A 16,898-nucleotide genomic window follows, 5' to 3' on the forward strand; every position below is an offset into this window, starting at 1 on the left:
GTTAAACAAGTTTGAAATGCCATCTGTTTTTGGGAATGGTTCAGCTGTTTGTGAAAATTCTTGTAATTAAGCTTGTGGTGCTTTTGCTTAAGGGAGAGGAATCAGGTTTTTCAGAATCTCCATCTTCCTTAAGTAAGACTGCTAAGGAGTTAATAGAAGAGTGCTTGCTGTTCGCTGCAGATTGCTGTTGAGTAGTGACTACACTCCAATCCAATTTGTTGGATCTGTAGCAATTGAAATGCTGAAGAGATATTTTCTCCCACCTTGTGAAAGTTTGCAAACCATGACAATGTGAAGGTGAGCAACTTCAAGATACAATGAAAGGAAAAGGCATGATAATTATCAATTAAAATGATAAAAGATGTAAAGTTTTTTCATTACAATTGGTTAGTAAGATTAAGCTCCAGACCTCAGTAGAAATTCTGCAAAAGTAAATGTGGCCTTTCTCCTGATCTTTGGAATGGAGTGTGAATCAACCTCTGATAACTAAGCCAATCATATGCCGACCACAGAATGAGATTACTTGTCTGCAGAATTACACAATATATGATGTTACGCCTGTGCCCCAACTCTGAGGGGCCGAAGGGTACAAAGTAGCCCCCTCCTTTTTGAGAATCGCAAGATCGCTATTAATTCAGGTCAGGAGACCCAGGAAATGAGAGAAAGACACGCAGAATCCACAAGGGGTTTGGAATGTCCTGGCCCCTCAGCGATACAAAGCCACGGGAAACGGCCATTGTCTCTTGGAGACGGAATTGTGTATTGAGCACTGTGCTATTCATCGAAGCCCTCAGGAAATGACCAAAAGTGGGCTGGTTGAGGGATGGCCTCATCCCAACCTAATTGACATCTGAGACCCCGTGAGTAAGGATAAAAGAGGGTCTGGGGAACAACCCCTTTAGACGCACCAGGAGAAACGCTAGAAATCCCGTGACAGCGTTTAATAGCGACAGCCGGTGGAAGGCCCACGTGTGTCCTTTCCCGTTGCCCAGGATTGAGGCCTTACCACGGAAGATGGCTTAGCTAAAGAAGAGATCACCACCGACGACATTTCAAAGGATCGACATCATAAAAAGGAAAACGGGCAAGTTCTAAAAACATCGTCTCTCTCTCCAACCAAAGGCTGCAGCCTGAATGAACTAAAGTGACTTTTATATTTCCATCGGACAATACATTATCCCCTAGACAACGATAGAGCTATTTCTTATTGATTATTATTATACCCGCGCTTTTAGATTTAGTATTGACGACGTATATTATCTGTATGTTTGCATTGATATTATTTTTGTGTATTTTTATCAATAAATACTGTTAAAAATAGTACCATCAGACTTCAACGGACCTCTCTATCTTTGCTGGTAAGTGACCCAGTTATGGGATACATAACAATGAAAACAGTTAATACTGAATCACTGAAACGCAAACAAGGTAACTAGTCAGAAAATATTGTTAGATATCATATAGACAGAACTTGAAACATGACATACAGTGGACTCCAGCAGATTGAGTCCTGTCGGACCAGAACATTTTGGTCCAGTTAAGCAGCTTCCCCAATTAGCCTAAGTTTCATATTAAATGTTAAAAAGGTATAAAAAAGACAAACTACTGTTTAACTGAGTACAAACTATGTATTTAAATGAAATACAGAACAAATTACACTATCAGTACTACTACAGTACTATAAGACTGATATTAGTTGGTAATAGTTATTGTTGGTACTCTGCCATGTTCTTTTGATCGACCGCAAATGAATAAAATAAGCGCAGACTTCGTACAGACAATGGACTGCCTTCATACAGTGCCTTTGACAATTGTATCCTCCAAATTTTCATTGTTATTGTAACATTCAACATGATTGTTGATGCTTTCAAATTATTTGTTCTTCCTAACTTGAAGTAGTGAAATTGTTTCATTTTCACACCAGCTGTTTTTGGCATCTCCAAAACCCAAAGTTTGAAACCACAGTGAGCAAAACAGTTCAGACTTGTCTTACTGTTTATTTCTTGCCAATTATCAGTGACAGTAATCATTGACATTATTTAAAAACTGCTCGCTCCAAGCACGGTGTCGTGTCTAATGGCCACACAAGGACGCATGACTGACTCTAGCTAGAAAATGTTTGGCAACAATCTCCTGCCCCAACTAAGTAACTTAGTGTCCCCAATAAATGAAGGGAATCCCGACTATCTTCTCAATTAGTTTTTGTTCTTTAAGTGTCATCTCAAACAAGTGGCTGCCACAATTAACCAATTACTCAATTAACATTGGAATTACATTCCCAAAAGTTTCTGCCACTGGGATTTTCCGCACCTTATGTATATTTTGTTTCTAGAACATGACAGCTAAGATCACTCAACAAATTCTTTGCTTTGTTCTGATCGTATCTTGTGTCCCACCAAAACGGCAGAAGAACAAGACTAAACACAAGAGATTCTCCGATGCTGAAAATTCAGAGTAACACACAAAATGCTGAAAGAACTCAGCACCTATGGAGAGGAATAAACAACCAGCACTTTGGGATTGTTTTTGATCTCTTTTCCTCCAGCACATCCATTCACTCTATCCTGATATAGGAACACCCAAGAGCAGTGTGGGAGAAAATGGAATAATAACGTAGAGTGAGATCGGAAAAGGAAGTTACAGAAAGAGCAGAGGAAAGCTGAACTTTGGAAGTTACAGTGTCAAGGTAAGCCAGACTACAGTATGAGATAAAGCTAATTGGAATTTTGCAGAAAGGGTATTACACCTTTCTAAAAGACAGGTCATGTTTTGATCTATCTCATGGAAGCATCAATGGGGACAGGCTGGAAATGATGCCATATAGCTGATTCAAAAATACTTGTAAGACGGCACAGAAAAGAATAATTTTGCAGAAAATGGCATAGACAGATATGGGCAAAATAAAAACGAGGAAAGCATAGGAAATAAATGTGCATTCTTTCCCACTGTGAGATGTGGTGGGTGATCTTTCAAAGGGCTCTCTGTTGGAACAGCTGTTACTTTTACATGACTTTTACACCTACAATTTCTCATGACCTCCCCAATGACACATTGTTTCTTGGTATTAAGTACATCATCTAGCAGTTTGAGAAATCAATATCCATCATGTTAAGGCCTTACCACAAGCACTGTAGCCTCACTAGCAAGTCTAATCAGGTCATTGCCTCAGGATGTCAGACCATTAGGGCTACTGCATTCTCTGATCCCCAGGCTAAGCTATTGACTGCTTATTCTCTCCATCACAAGCCTGTCAACTTTCCAACACATACTGTGTTAAGTAATACATGAAGAATGTTGAACCACCATGTACTTCCTGAAACTTGCTTTTGCATTACAAATTCCCGTGTAAAATACTGAGTTAACTAGCATTACTGCATTTAGACATTTACTTCAGTGAGAAAGAAATGCATCAAGAGCATTTCCGTTTAGGTAATTTCATTGTAAATGTGGATGGAGAAATCCATCAACTAAACACATTACAACAAGTGACAAGTTATATGACTATAAAAAGGAAAGGAAGGATGGGAGAGCGCAATATTTGTTATTGCCCAATGTGGACTATAATACTGTTCAACCACACGCCTAAACTTAGTCTTAATTATTTTTACACATTTGGAAATGTTTTTCAAATCAATTTCTTTCCCCACCTTGGATCTGCTTTACTGAGTCTAAATGTTCTAAATAGAGAGCACTGAAACTGTGCTAACTAGATGGCACTGACTTGTGAAGCCAGGCTTTGGTGTTTGAAATGCGGGTGGGGAGTGAAGCAAAACATATCTGCTTGATTAAAAGGAAACAATGCTATAAACACTCTGTAAATCAAGCAATGTATTTGTAAAGAGAAACAGAACTAATTTTTGAAGTTGAAGAGCATCTATAAAATTAGAAAAAAAAAGGTTTGGAGTGGAATGGATAGGAAAAGGGGAATACTTTGATAGCTAGAGTCTCGGGAATAAGCTGTATACAGGATCATCTAGCTAAAGGGTTAATGGGATCAATGAGAGAACATAGTCCTTTGTTCATAAAAGCTGTGGAATGAGGGCAGTTGCCAAGTGAAAGCAGACACGACAAAAGCAATAGCTACAAAATACAGGGCTGTAAGACATGCCCAGCAGTTCTGACTGTGCTGTTACAGAGAAGAAAAACTGAGCCAATGATCAAAGATGGATGACTTGGCCCAGTCAGATGCAGATGGAGAAAGCAAGTTACCAGAAATCCTATAATCCACAACTGAGTACAGAGTGTTACAATATGACCAGGCAGAAGACCAAATTACAAAGTAAATTTATCATCAAAATACATATATGTCGCCAAATACTACTGAGATTCATTTACTTGCAGGCATTCACAACAGAACAAAGCAATACAATAGGATCAATAGAAAAACCACACACAGAGACTGACAAGCAAAAGAAGACAAACTGTGCAAATACAAAAAAAAACAACAATAGATAGTAAATAACTAATACTGAGAACATGAGTTGTAGAGCCCTTGAAGGTGAGTCCATAGGTTGTGTTCAGTGATCAGTGTCGTGGTGAGTGAAGATGTCCACGCTAGTTCAGGAGCTTTCACTGGGCATTTTATAACTGTGCAGGAAGCCACAGATAGATAGTTAAGACAAGAGGATGGAATGGAGAATTGAAGTGGCAAGAACTATGAAGCTTAAGTCATTTGCAAAGCAATCATCCACCTGGACTTGGTTTGTCCAACCTTGTGAACGTTTTGACTGCAGTAGACTAGATCAAAAGAAAATCAAATTAATCACATGGAGAAATTGTTTGGATCCCTGGATTGTGAGAAGGTGGAAATTCAACATATCTTCTGTAGTTGCATGGGAAAATGCTGTAAGAAAGATAGTGGTTGGTGAAGACAAAAGAGCTGGCCAGGGAGTTACAAAGGGAGTCTTTTCTTCAAAATATTTAAAGTGGAGGGAAGGGCAAGGAACATCCAACACTGGAATTTCATCGAAGCCTTTACTTTCCTTGTCTATATCAGAACGGGTGAGGTAATCCATGATATTGGGCCAGTTTTTCTCTCTCCATTAGCACTGGTGACTCAATAGGCATGACATACAGCCCTCCATGTTATGTATATTTTATTCCTTTACTTAAAGTTCTCTTTCTCTAACCACTGTTATTTCATAGCTTTTATGAACAGACAATTAGGTCCTCTCTCCTTAAATGCCCACATTCATCCATCAACAAGATTATCTTATTTGCAATTAATCCCCAGGGCAACCTTGGCCTCAATCTATCAGAAATATTCCCTTTATCCAATCCATCCCCCATGCTCCCTGCAAACCTTTTCCCAGTTCTGACAAAGGGCTTTCAATCTCAAAAGTTAACTCCATCTCTCTTTACCAACAGGTGTTTCCAGTACCTATTGTTTTATTTCAAATTTCCAATACCTCAGGTTCTTTGATTTTCACTCAGACCATGGCTATTGTTAGGATGCAGGTTTAAATTGAATCAAAAATTTGTATTTTGATGTGGGCACAGCTTCCTGGTTTAGATCATAAATGTAGCACTAAAATCTCATACTAATGTCAAGATCTGGCTTTATATACCTACAAAAAGGAAGGCATAGTGGCATAGCCAGAAAAGCTGCAACTGTACTGCTCCAGCAAGCCAGGTTTGATTCTCTCTTGTTCTCTGCACAGCGGTGACATCTTTTCTCAGTAACTGGATGTGTTTCTCCAGATATTCCAGTTTCCTCCCATTTACCAAAGGTTGGTAGATTATTTGGCTGTTAGGTTAACTGTAGTGTGTAGGTGAATAACAGAACCTGGTGGGAATGTGGGGGGGGGGGGGGGGGGGAATAAAATGGACTTAGTATAAATGGATGGCTGATAGTCATCCATTATGTGCAACTGAAACTTCTTAAATCTTGGATTTTCTATTTGGCAAACAATAAGCAAAGTTATTTCTGGACTGACCAATATACTAATACAGTGACAATGACAGACCGGAGTGAAAATAATTCTCCCTTATTCTGGTATAAAGGATTTCAAACCTCAGCACAATGAGCAGTCGGAGCAGGGGTGTTACCCCCAGGACAGAGTTGTATTTATTATTTACTGAGATACAGTGTAGAACAGGCTCTTCCCGCCCTTCGAGCCGCACTGCCCAGCAACGCCCAATTTAACCCTCGCACAATGAACAATCAACCTACCAACTATGGGAGGAAACCAGAGCATCTGGAGGAAACCCCTGCCGTCACAGTGAGAACATCAAAGCTCCTTACAGTTAGTGGGGTGTATTGAACCCGGGTCACTGGTACTGCAAAGCATTCTGTTGACCGCTACGCTACCTTGCCACCCCCTATGTAACTTTTCATCAGGCAATATTAATAACACAAGTTGTATTTATATATTTCAGCACACTCACCTGATGGTCCTTCCGTAAAAACTGATAACGTCTGTCCTCCGACGCTCTGCATCGTGAATGGGTGTTCTCTGGGTGCACTGATCGGTGCACCTTTCCCACTGGCATTCTGGATACATGCAAGTTCTTCACTTAAAGTGAAAGAAACCTAAATGGATAAAAGGAGCCAAGTCAGATGTCGCAATTTCATAAGCTAACAAAGTGCTTGGTGATCTCTTCCTGGGATGAGTGTGTAATTTGAGCCAAAATGCTGCCGATGTTGGCATGGGTCACATAGGAACGTACAAACACCTCACAGACAGGGCTGGAATTGACCACAGGTCACTGGCACTGGAATGGCGTTATACTAACCACGGAAAAACCACATTACTATTCTCTGCGTAAAAAACCTGCCCCTCACATTGTCTTTAATTTCCCCTCTAACCTTAAAAGGACATCTTCCTGTTGACATTTTGACATAGAAGACAAGATTCAGAGAAGGTTTATGAAACTAACAGCTGGAATGTGTGTGGAATATTTCAAGAGGAGACTTGACTGAAACATCAAAGATTCTAAGAGATTTTAAGAATGTGATATGAACCTTTGTTCTATCCACTGCAAGAGGCTTGATCTCTCAATGGCTGCCTATCTTAATTCGATTCCCCGTTCCCATTCCAATACATCTGTCCATGGCATCCTCTACTGCCACAGTGAGGCTAAACTCAGGTTGGAGAAGCAACACCTCATATTCCGTCTGGATAGCCTCCAACTTGATGGCATGAACATTAATTTATGGTAATTTCCCTTACTCCTCTCTTTTTTCAATCCTCATTCTAGTTACCTCCCTCTAGTTCCTGTACAAGACAAAAATGAGGCAGTTTTCTCCTCAGAGGATTATGGAGTCTATGCAACTCTTTTGCTCACAGGGTGGTGAAAGCAGAGTTCTGAATATTCTAAGACAGAAATAGATACTTTAAAAATAAGGGGTTGAAAGGTTACAGTGGGTTGACCAGAATGTGGAAATTGAGGTTATAATCAAATCAGATGTGATTTTGGTAAATGCAAAACTGGAAAACTGGAGGGTGAGAGACTTGTAGTTAATATTCGGTCTATGGGGTAAAGATTTTATGTTGCTGGGCTTAGGAACAGAGAGAATGTTTAGCATTGTGATTCAAAAATAAAATTTAAACTGTCACACCACACAAGATTTCTGAGCATTTTTTCCCATGCTATTAATTCACATTCAATTTCTATGCTTTGTATCCGTTTCTTTTGGCAAGAACAATTCAGGAGCAAACTAGATGATAGGAAGCAACAATGGCATGGGGCAGCATGGTACCGTAACAGTCAGTGTGACACTATTACAGCTCAGGGCATTCTGGAGTTCAGAGTTCAATTCCAACACTGTCTGTAAGGAGTCTGTACATTGGTGTGGGTTTCCTCCAGGTGCTCAGGTTTCCTCCCACAGTCCAAAGGCATACCAGTTAGTAGGTTAACTAGTTATTGTAAATTGTCCTGTGATGAGACTAGAGTTAAATGGCTGGGTTGCTGGGTGGTGCAGTGTGTTGAGCCGGAAGGGCCTGTTTCACACTGACTCTCTAAATGGTGAAAGACATGACTTCAATTAGCTACAAACAAGTTTGTAACTAGTTCTGAACTCAACAGAGGCAGCCAAGACAGTCTTATAATCCTCAGTGTGGACTTGCAAAAAAATTATCTCCAGATGGAAAATGCATTAGTTTGTCTGCAAATGTAATCCACTTTTATTGATCCCATATCCACTGCTGGGCAATCTCCACAGCCATAATTAATTGAAATGTTTGTAATTATACTCCTATACCAAATTTAAAGGGAGCACTACTACATGGCTGAAAATCCACTGCTCTTTAAAGAATGCATTTGTTGCTGAAGATCTTCACACAGGCTGTGTTGTTAGAAAACAATTTCTCTTTGACGCGACAAGAAGTAGGATTTGTGTATGGTCTGAAAAAATTGAGAGCAAAGAACGAAGAGGAAGGAAGATTATTTTTACTGCAGCAAATTCCTACCGTCTGAATAACTTGATATGGAAAAGAGGTGGAAGCAGAATGAACATCAGTATTTAAAAGGAGCATATTGAAGCTCTGGGGAAAGGAATAATTAGAACAGAAATAGTCATGAAAGGCTAAATAATGTTTTTTCCTGTGCTGCATCACAGAATCCTAGAGACAGAGCACACAAACAGGTTTCAGGTCTAAGTCCACAGCAGACATCAACCATATATTAACGCATATGCACCATTAATTCTACATTAACAGAGAGATCTTACAGAGATACAGACCATTAGCTAGACAGAAATAAATGTAAAAAAAAATTGAAAACCATTTTCCAAAGCAGTGATAGATAATTTCAGGACTAACATGAGGAAATTGTTATTCAAACACAGATTCATATAACTTAGAAAGTGTTTGCGAAACCCTTGCAACTACCTGGTTTTCTACATTAATTACTCATAAAATGTGGTCTGATCTTCAGCTAAGTCACAATAATAGACAAATACAATCTGCCTAAACTAATAACACAAAGAATTGTACCTTTTATGTCTTTATAAACCCATTGTTTAATTATTCACAGTCCAGGCTGGAAAAAGTATGTGAACCCTTGTAACTGATAGAACCTTTAGCAGCAATAACCTCCACCAAACTTTTCCTGTAGCTGCTGATCCGACTAGCACAATGGTGTGGAGGAATTTTAGACCATTCCTGTGTATAAAACTGTTTCAGTTTGTCAATATTTCTGGGATACCTTACATGAACAACCCTCTTCAGGTCAAGTCACAGCATCTCAATTGGGTTAAGATCTGGACTCTGACTCGGCCATTCCAAAGCATACATTTTCTTCTTCTTAAACCATTCTGTTGTTGATTTACACTTGTGTTTTGGATAATTTTTGTTGCATTATCCAACTTCTATTAAACTTCAGGTGATGGGCTATTATCTTGGCGTTCTCCTGTAAAATGCCTTCACATAATTCGTTATTTGCTCAAAGATTGCAAGCTGTTTAGGCCCTGAGGCAACAAAGCAGCCCCAAACCATGATGTTCCTTCCACCATGCTTCACAGTTGGGATGAGGTTTTGGTGTTGGTGTGCAGTGCCCTTTTCCCTCCAATCATAACAATGTGCATTTCTGCCATGAAGTTCAACTTTTGTCTCATCTGTCCACAGAACATTATCCCAGAAGCGTTGTAGAACATCCAGGTGGCCTTTGCAAACTTAAGATGTGCAGCAATGTTGTTTTTGGAGAGCAGTGGTTTCCTCTGAGGTGTCCTTCAATGAGCACCATTCTTGTTCAGTGTTGTTCTTACAGTAGACACATGAACAGAGACTTTAGTAAGTTCTTAAGATTTCAGCAGGTCTTTTGCTGTTACCCTTGGGTTCTCTTTCTCCTCCTTCAGCATTGCACCTTATGCTCTTGTATGATTCTTGCAGGATGCCCACTCCTAAGGAGAGTAACAACAATACTGAATTTCCTCCATTTGTAGATAATTTCTCTTACTGTGGACTGATGAACACTCATGTCTTTAGGAATACTTTTGTAGCCTTTTCCAGCTCCATGCATCTGTAAGCTCCAGTGAAAGTTGTTCTGATCGAGGCATGGTGCACATAAACATCTTTCTTGAGAAGAGAAGGCACTGTCAGTAACCTGGCTTTATGTGTCTTTTTAAAGGGCAGGGTACCTCTACAACCCACACCTCCAATCTCATCTCATTGATTGGAACACCGGACTCCAAACAGCTTTTGTAGAAGGCATCACCCCAGAGGTTCACATACTTTTTTGAACCTACACTGTGATTGTTTTAATGGTGTACTGAATATTGACGAGAAGAAGTACAATTGCTTATGTGTTATTAGTTTAGGCAGATTGTGTTTGTCTATTACTGTGACTTAGATGAAGATCAGACCACATTTTATGAGTAATTAATGCAGAAAACCAGGTAATTACCAAGGGTTCACAAACCTTTTCTTGCAACTGTATGATGCTGGAGAGAGAATAGAGCCCTCGGATTATTAAAAAAAATTTATGGTCCTGAAGTTTCAGGTATTTTTCAAAATGAATAAATTAAGAAGGGCTGAAAGCTTTCCCTTACATTAACTTCTTTGCAATGATACCCATTGAATAACCCATTCAAAACATACACACCTCCCTCACTTCCTAACGTTTTATCCTACACAGAGCTATAGAACAATTATTAATCAAAATCCCATTTTGATTAATAGGATTTTCCCAATTATTTCCCAATTTTCCCACAAGATAATCCCAATTATAAATGCTCCCTTTATTGAGTTTGGGTACCAAAAACAGTGACTGAATGGTTCAATAGGAGGCCTTCCGTTGGTCAGGGTCGATTGTGGATGTCGTGAATTAGCTTTTGAAGTCAGTACACAAGCTCATGCAGTACGATGTGGAGAGCAGTCAGTTGTCCACGCAGCTGATGATTCTAAAGGAATGGCATTTGTGGCATTGCAGGAGCTACCAATCAGTGTTGGACTCAATGCAGTACTGCTTCAGGATCTCCAGGTCCAGAATTTTGCTCAGGATTTACTCCCAAAGCCTTCATCACAAGTAGGGAGAGCCACAAGGAAGCCGAAGCTTGAGATCAGTGTTTTCCTTCTCCTAAATGAGCTGCCAACCACGGCTAATGAATCCCATCTGCCTGGAAAGTTTCAATAACCAAACCCATAATTTAGAGCATGGTTCCCAAAGTAGGCAATAACACCCTTCCGGGGGGGCTGGAAGTTTCTAAGATAAAGATAAAGTGAACCGGGGGGGGGAGGGGTTGCTCAGTAGCAAGGGGGGAATTGCTGCTGTGAGATCACAGGTTTAATTTATGAAATTATTTCATTATTATAAGCATTTGATCCTCAGTGTTCATAATTGATTACAATCTCTTGCTAACCCACTATTCTCTTAGACTTTTTTCAAAGCACATTATAGTTGTTGAAATGCAATATGTCACTTCTGCATCTGGCATACGATAAGAAATCTTAACTGAATAAATTATGTTATTTCTGGGCCTGGCCTGCGCATTATTTCTGTTTACTACTTTAGTGGAGTGTTAGCTAGTATGACTCCCATACTCTAAACACGCAGTGATACAGTTCCTGGGAATCTGGCCATTCAATGGGGTAAAGTTCAGAATCTACCCCTTCTAATATCCCTGACTACACTTCTCTAGCCCACAGCCCAATGAAGGTGTCGCTGCCCTACTTTGCACCTTCAGGCAGCGTCAGGTTTGGCCTTAGTTATGATGAGATCATAACTTTCCCCTTTTGCTTGAGGCTGGATTTAAACAAAAGGTGATTGAATGCGGACGTTAATCCGTAATGAAAATGGCAAAAACAGACCAAACAAAAAAGTGTAGACAGTATTGTGCAGAGTCTCTGAAAAATGGATTTATACCAGCACCAAACAACCAGCAGCAGCCAATGTGTCTGTTGTGTGAAAAAGTTTTCATATGAGGCAATGAAACATCTAGACTCCTTGAACATTTGAAAAGAATACACTCTGATAAAGCAAACAAGAACTTGACTTATTTTCAGTCAATTTGTGAAAACTTTCAGAAACATAAAATGCTTCAAAACATGCTTGCCAGCACATCACTACAAAACAATGATGGTCTGTGTGCTTCACACAACATTTCATTGCTCATTGCTAAATTAGGAAAGCACCATACAATTGGAGAACTGATTCTGCCAGCAGTAAGGGAGGTTCTGAGCACAGTTTTACATACCAAATGTCACCAGACCAAATAATTAAAGCGATTCTGCTAAGGTTGTTCAAAGATGAATGGATGAAATGTCTCAGAATGTGAAAGACACATCGTGCTACATAAAACAACAGAATTCATTCTGCAGTTGGATGAGTCAATATTGCCAGGCAACAAATCTTTGCTTCTTGGTTATGTTCACTTTATAAACTGAAAGCATGGTCCAGGAGTTGTCATCTGCAAGAGGACTAGAAATAGTTATGAAGGGAAGTCAAAATTCCGGGCTGCTGAGCAATTTTCCAAAGAACTTTCCTTGCACCAACATTCTTGCTTGTGAAACAGACAGGGCACCATCAATGACAGGACACCACTGTGGGGTTATTACTTTCTTGAAAAAAACTATATCTGACATATTTACCATTAACCCTGTAATTCGCAGATATTTTGTCACAAAAAACCTAAGTGATCGGCTGCACAAATCATTAAATACTGTGGCAAATAAAATCAAGTCCCATGCTCTCAATTCTCAACTATTTCGAGAGCTTTTACTGAGAACAATGAACAGTTTGTACGCTTCCTGTTGAATACAGGAGTCAGGTGACTCTCAAAAGGAAAATGTCTGAGATGTTTTTATACACTTTTTCAAACTGTGATAAAATTCTTTGAAGATTGAATGCTTCATTCAGTAATCAACTCAAGAATATTAGGCATGACTTTGCTTATTTGTCACAATTATTCACAAAGTTAAATGAAATCATCTCCAATTACACGGAAATGATGAGAATTGTGTTGTCTCCATGTTTCTGTCCAAGTTAACCCTATTTAGGTGTAACGTCAGTCATCCTGATCTTTTCTAATTTCCGAGCCTTTGAGTCGGAAGAGAAAGGAAGAATATCAGATGATGATCTTCACATACGCTATGCCCACTTGGGTGAGCCGCACAATGACGTGTCAGCATCTTCTCTCGATCCAAATTCCAGACTGGGTAATAAATCCATTCTTGAACACTTGTAATGAGGAATTAACAGGAAGGATGGAGGAAGAACTGATTTTACCACAAATCCAAGATTCAAAAAATCATATCAAGACATTTTCTTGCAGAAAGAAATCTCCGAACGCTACCCTGTACTGTGCAAAAAGGTCAAGATGTTCTTTATTGCCTTTCCAACATCATGTTTAGTGAAGCATGGTTTCAGTGCAGTTGCTCAACTACTTTCAAAGCATGAAACAGACTGCAATTTACTAAAGGTGAGGATCTGAGACTAATCCTGAATGGACTTCATATCACTGCACCAGGCCCATCCATCCTATTGAAAGGTGAAAAAGCAATGAAGTAGTGAGAGAATAAGGATGCTCTAAAATTGTTGATGAAAATAGTTTTTACTGTAATTAAATAAGGAAATAATTTTATTTGTGACTTTAAATAGATCTGAATATTTGCAATTATTTGTCACTGTTTTGAACTTGCAGTTCCCATTTTCTTTCACTGTGCATCGTAAATCAAAATTCTTTATAGTTTTTACTTAATGGCTGAAAAGGGAAAGGGCGATGCTTGGGAATGTAATCTGGGAGCCAAGGGGATAGTAACCCAAAAAGAATAGGAGCCACTGTGCCAGGAAATTCAAATTCAGTTAATTAAATAATTTAGAATTTGAAAGAAAATGCAACTGGGGTTTCCGGTGACGTCATCGTCAAGAATGGCAGCTTAAGTCACTGGCTCCTCCGGAAAAACGCGTATTAAGCCCCGTTAACCCATCAAATATAATATTTTTCGAAAAATATTTGAACTGAAAAGAGGGGCAAGAATGAGGAGAAGAAATGGAAATAAAAAAAGCAAGACTGCGGAGCCTGCGTCCGAGAGGAGTGCAGCGTGCAGATTGCCGACCCGACCGCGTGCTAGCTAGGTGGCTGCTGGGCCTCGTTCAGGTGAAGCGGCGAATATCTTCGAAATCCTGAAAGAGATAAGGCAGTTCCAGAAAGAAATAGAGCAGTAGCTCCGTGATATTAAGGCAGAGCTCGCCAGCGTTAATCAAAAAATAGCGGTGGCAGAGACTCGCATCGAGAAGGTGGAAGATCGCGTTCAAAACGTGGAACAGATACTGAGCAAGACAATAAAAATAATACATCACCAAGAAGGTAAACTGCTTGACCTGGAGGGAAGATCACGGCGGAAAAATATCAGAATCTACAACGTTCCTGAAGGAGCGGAGGGCTCATCCATGACGGAGTTTGTCAGAAAGTTACTGCGGGACACACTAGATCTTCCCCCTGGCTATGAAGCTGGAAGTCGAAAGAGCCCACCACACGTTAGTCCCAAAACCTACCCAGGATAGAAAGCCACGCTCAATAATAATTAAATTCCTTCGGTACAGCAGCAAGGTGGAGATTCTACGAAGGGCCTGGGGTAAGAAGAGAGTGTTTTTAGAGGATAAATTAATATATTTCGACCAAGATTACCCCCCCCACGGTCCTCCAGAAACGCAAAGAATACTCCGAAGTAAAGCGAGCACAAAAGCAAAATAAGATTAGATTTCAAACTCCGTACCCTGCTAAACTTCGAGTGTTTTATGACAACGGGACGCGGTTGTACCAGACAGTGGAAGAGGTGACTACAGACATGAAGGCCAGAGGGTTGCCCGACAGCGTGACCAAAACGAATGAAAGCCTGACTGAGGAATTATCCCGCTCCGCTTGGGAAATAATGCGAGAATCGAGAAGGCAGGAGATGGGAGGAGGCCGAGAGAAATATATCAGGAAGAGACCGGGAGTTTCCCAAAGACAGTCCTCACCCCCTCCAGAAGAGCCATAAGAACTGAAACCTTCATAGTGTAAGCACGGGAAAAGACAGTGAGGACTGCCTGCCTTTTGATCACTGATGGGACCCCTCTGCTGCCAGAAGAGGAGACTGTGTGGTGGCTCACCAAGCCCAGCGAGTAGGCCTCTGTGTTCGAATGGTGTCTGTCTCGCTCTCCCTTTTGATGATATCGGAGGATGATACCGAGGTTCTGCGCTTATGGATTAGACTATGGACTTGTTCCAGTCTTATGGTTTTTATATTCTGTGTTTTTGTCCTTTCTTTCTCGTTGTTTTTTTGTGCAGGGGAGGGGGATTGGGGGGGTTAATGTTCTTGTTGTGTTTTGTGCGGGGGAGCAGGATTTGGGGGGGTTAATGTTCTTGTTGTGTTTTGTGCGGGGGAATAGGGTTTGAGATTCTGATGATAGTGTTGCCATTTTTTTGTGTGTGGCGGGGTGAATTTGCTGTTTCTCTTTGAATGACATCCATGGTTTTCTTTGTTTCGTGGCTATCTGGAGAAGACGAATCTTAGAGTTGTATACTGCATACATTCTTCGATAATAAATGAACCTTTGAATCTTTTAAAAAAAAGAAAGAAAATGCAACTGTCAGGAATGGTGACCACCGACCTCCAGAAAGTAATAAACCCATCTGACTTATTAACATCCTTCAGAGAAGAAACTCTGCTCTCTTTACTCAATCTGGCCTGTTTATAACTCTAGAGCAGGTGTTCTCAACCTGGGGTCCATGGACCCCTCGGTTAATGGTAAGGGCCCATGGCCTTAAAAAGGTTGAGAATCCCTGCTCTAAACCTATGTGACTTGATCATAACAGCCTCCAAAACTGCCAAGCAAGCCATTCAGTTCTATTACATATTAAACAAAGAAAGAGTAAAGCCAACTCTAGTCCATCTCCCTCTCCCCCAAATATCATCTAAATTGGGAGAGTTGCCCCACAGACTGGTCAAACAAAACACTGACATACTCATACTCATACCTATTCATGACCGTCCCACCAGAAATCCAACTGACATAACTAGAGAGAAAACAGTCAAAATGAGGCGTCAACACTGACTGTGCAGCTGATTAAACCTTGTGGCATTTTATCAAAGACATAGAAGGAAACCATCTAATAAACAGCACCACCATCCTCAAGTTGAGCAATATTTGGAAAAGACCAGAAGAGCAGAGAAACGGCCTGCTTTACGGGTGCCCAGCGTCCAGAATAGCTCAGAAGTACCACATGTGAGTGTGTTGACGGCTTTGACGAACGTTTCTGCTGGACTGGATTGGCATCAAATGGTAAGCAAATCAAGAGGAATAAACCCACTATTCCCAGACTGAAGTTCAATAATTGTAATTGGAGTGATGTTGGTTCGGGGGTCAAGGTGGCCCTACTTGTCCTGTGAAGTAAGTTCTTTAAGGTCGTCACACCCATGCTTGGGGGAGTAGTGGGGATAAGCTCTCACCATCTATTAAATACGTCCAATGGTGTGAGTCTCAAATAGTTTCTGACAACCAAGTATAGCTCCTGCCTTCATGCGTGGTTTAGATTCTACTGGCAAGAGAAGAGGTAAAGGTGAGCTACAGGCACCTTGAAGCTAACGGGACTTGTCAGCTTTGATTGGCCGCTCATCTAGAAGGCAAACTCTGACTTCAAACCTCCATGCCTTGCAGCTACACCCACTCATGGGGAAGGCTTCAGGAATAAGCCCCAAGGGAAAATCCAGAGCTGGAGCCTCATAGCAGCTGGTGCCAAACTGTATTGATCTCTGCCGTTCCTTTGGATTCATCAGGTGCATGGAGAAGGGGAGCCTGCTGCAGGGGCAACAGCTTGCTCTCCATATCATACTGCCCAGGCCTGCGTATTGGCTTTAACAGCTAGATCCATATGTATTCTGTGAAATAATTCCCCGTCAGCAGACAGCATATTTGAGGTCGGCTGCAACCCTGCAGCAAGTTCAAGAAAAGTGTTAAGGCAAAGACGTCGCCTTACT

General features: G+C 40.6%; 1 protein-coding gene across 2 annotated transcripts in view; it reads right to left on the reverse strand.

Annotated features, from left to right (window-relative positions):
• The window catches only part of LOC140727957 (general transcription factor IIF subunit 2-like), a 133,037-nt gene that overhangs the window by 87,449 nt on the left and 28,690 nt on the right, over nucleotides 1–16,898 (reverse strand). For both annotated transcript variants that reach the window (XM_073045970.1, XM_073045969.1), the window contains exon 4: nucleotides 6,388–6,532. In XM_073045970.1, the coding sequence (XP_072902071.1) occupies nucleotides 6,388–6,532 (145 nt within the window). The remainder of the gene's footprint in view (nucleotides 1–6,387; nucleotides 6,533–16,898) is intronic.

The sequence above is a fragment of the Hemitrygon akajei genome, chromosome 5 (assembly GCF_048418815.1).
Source record: "Hemitrygon akajei chromosome 5, sHemAka1.3, whole genome shotgun sequence".
Lineage (NCBI taxonomy): Eukaryota > Metazoa > Chordata > Chondrichthyes > Myliobatiformes > Dasyatidae > Hemitrygon > Hemitrygon akajei.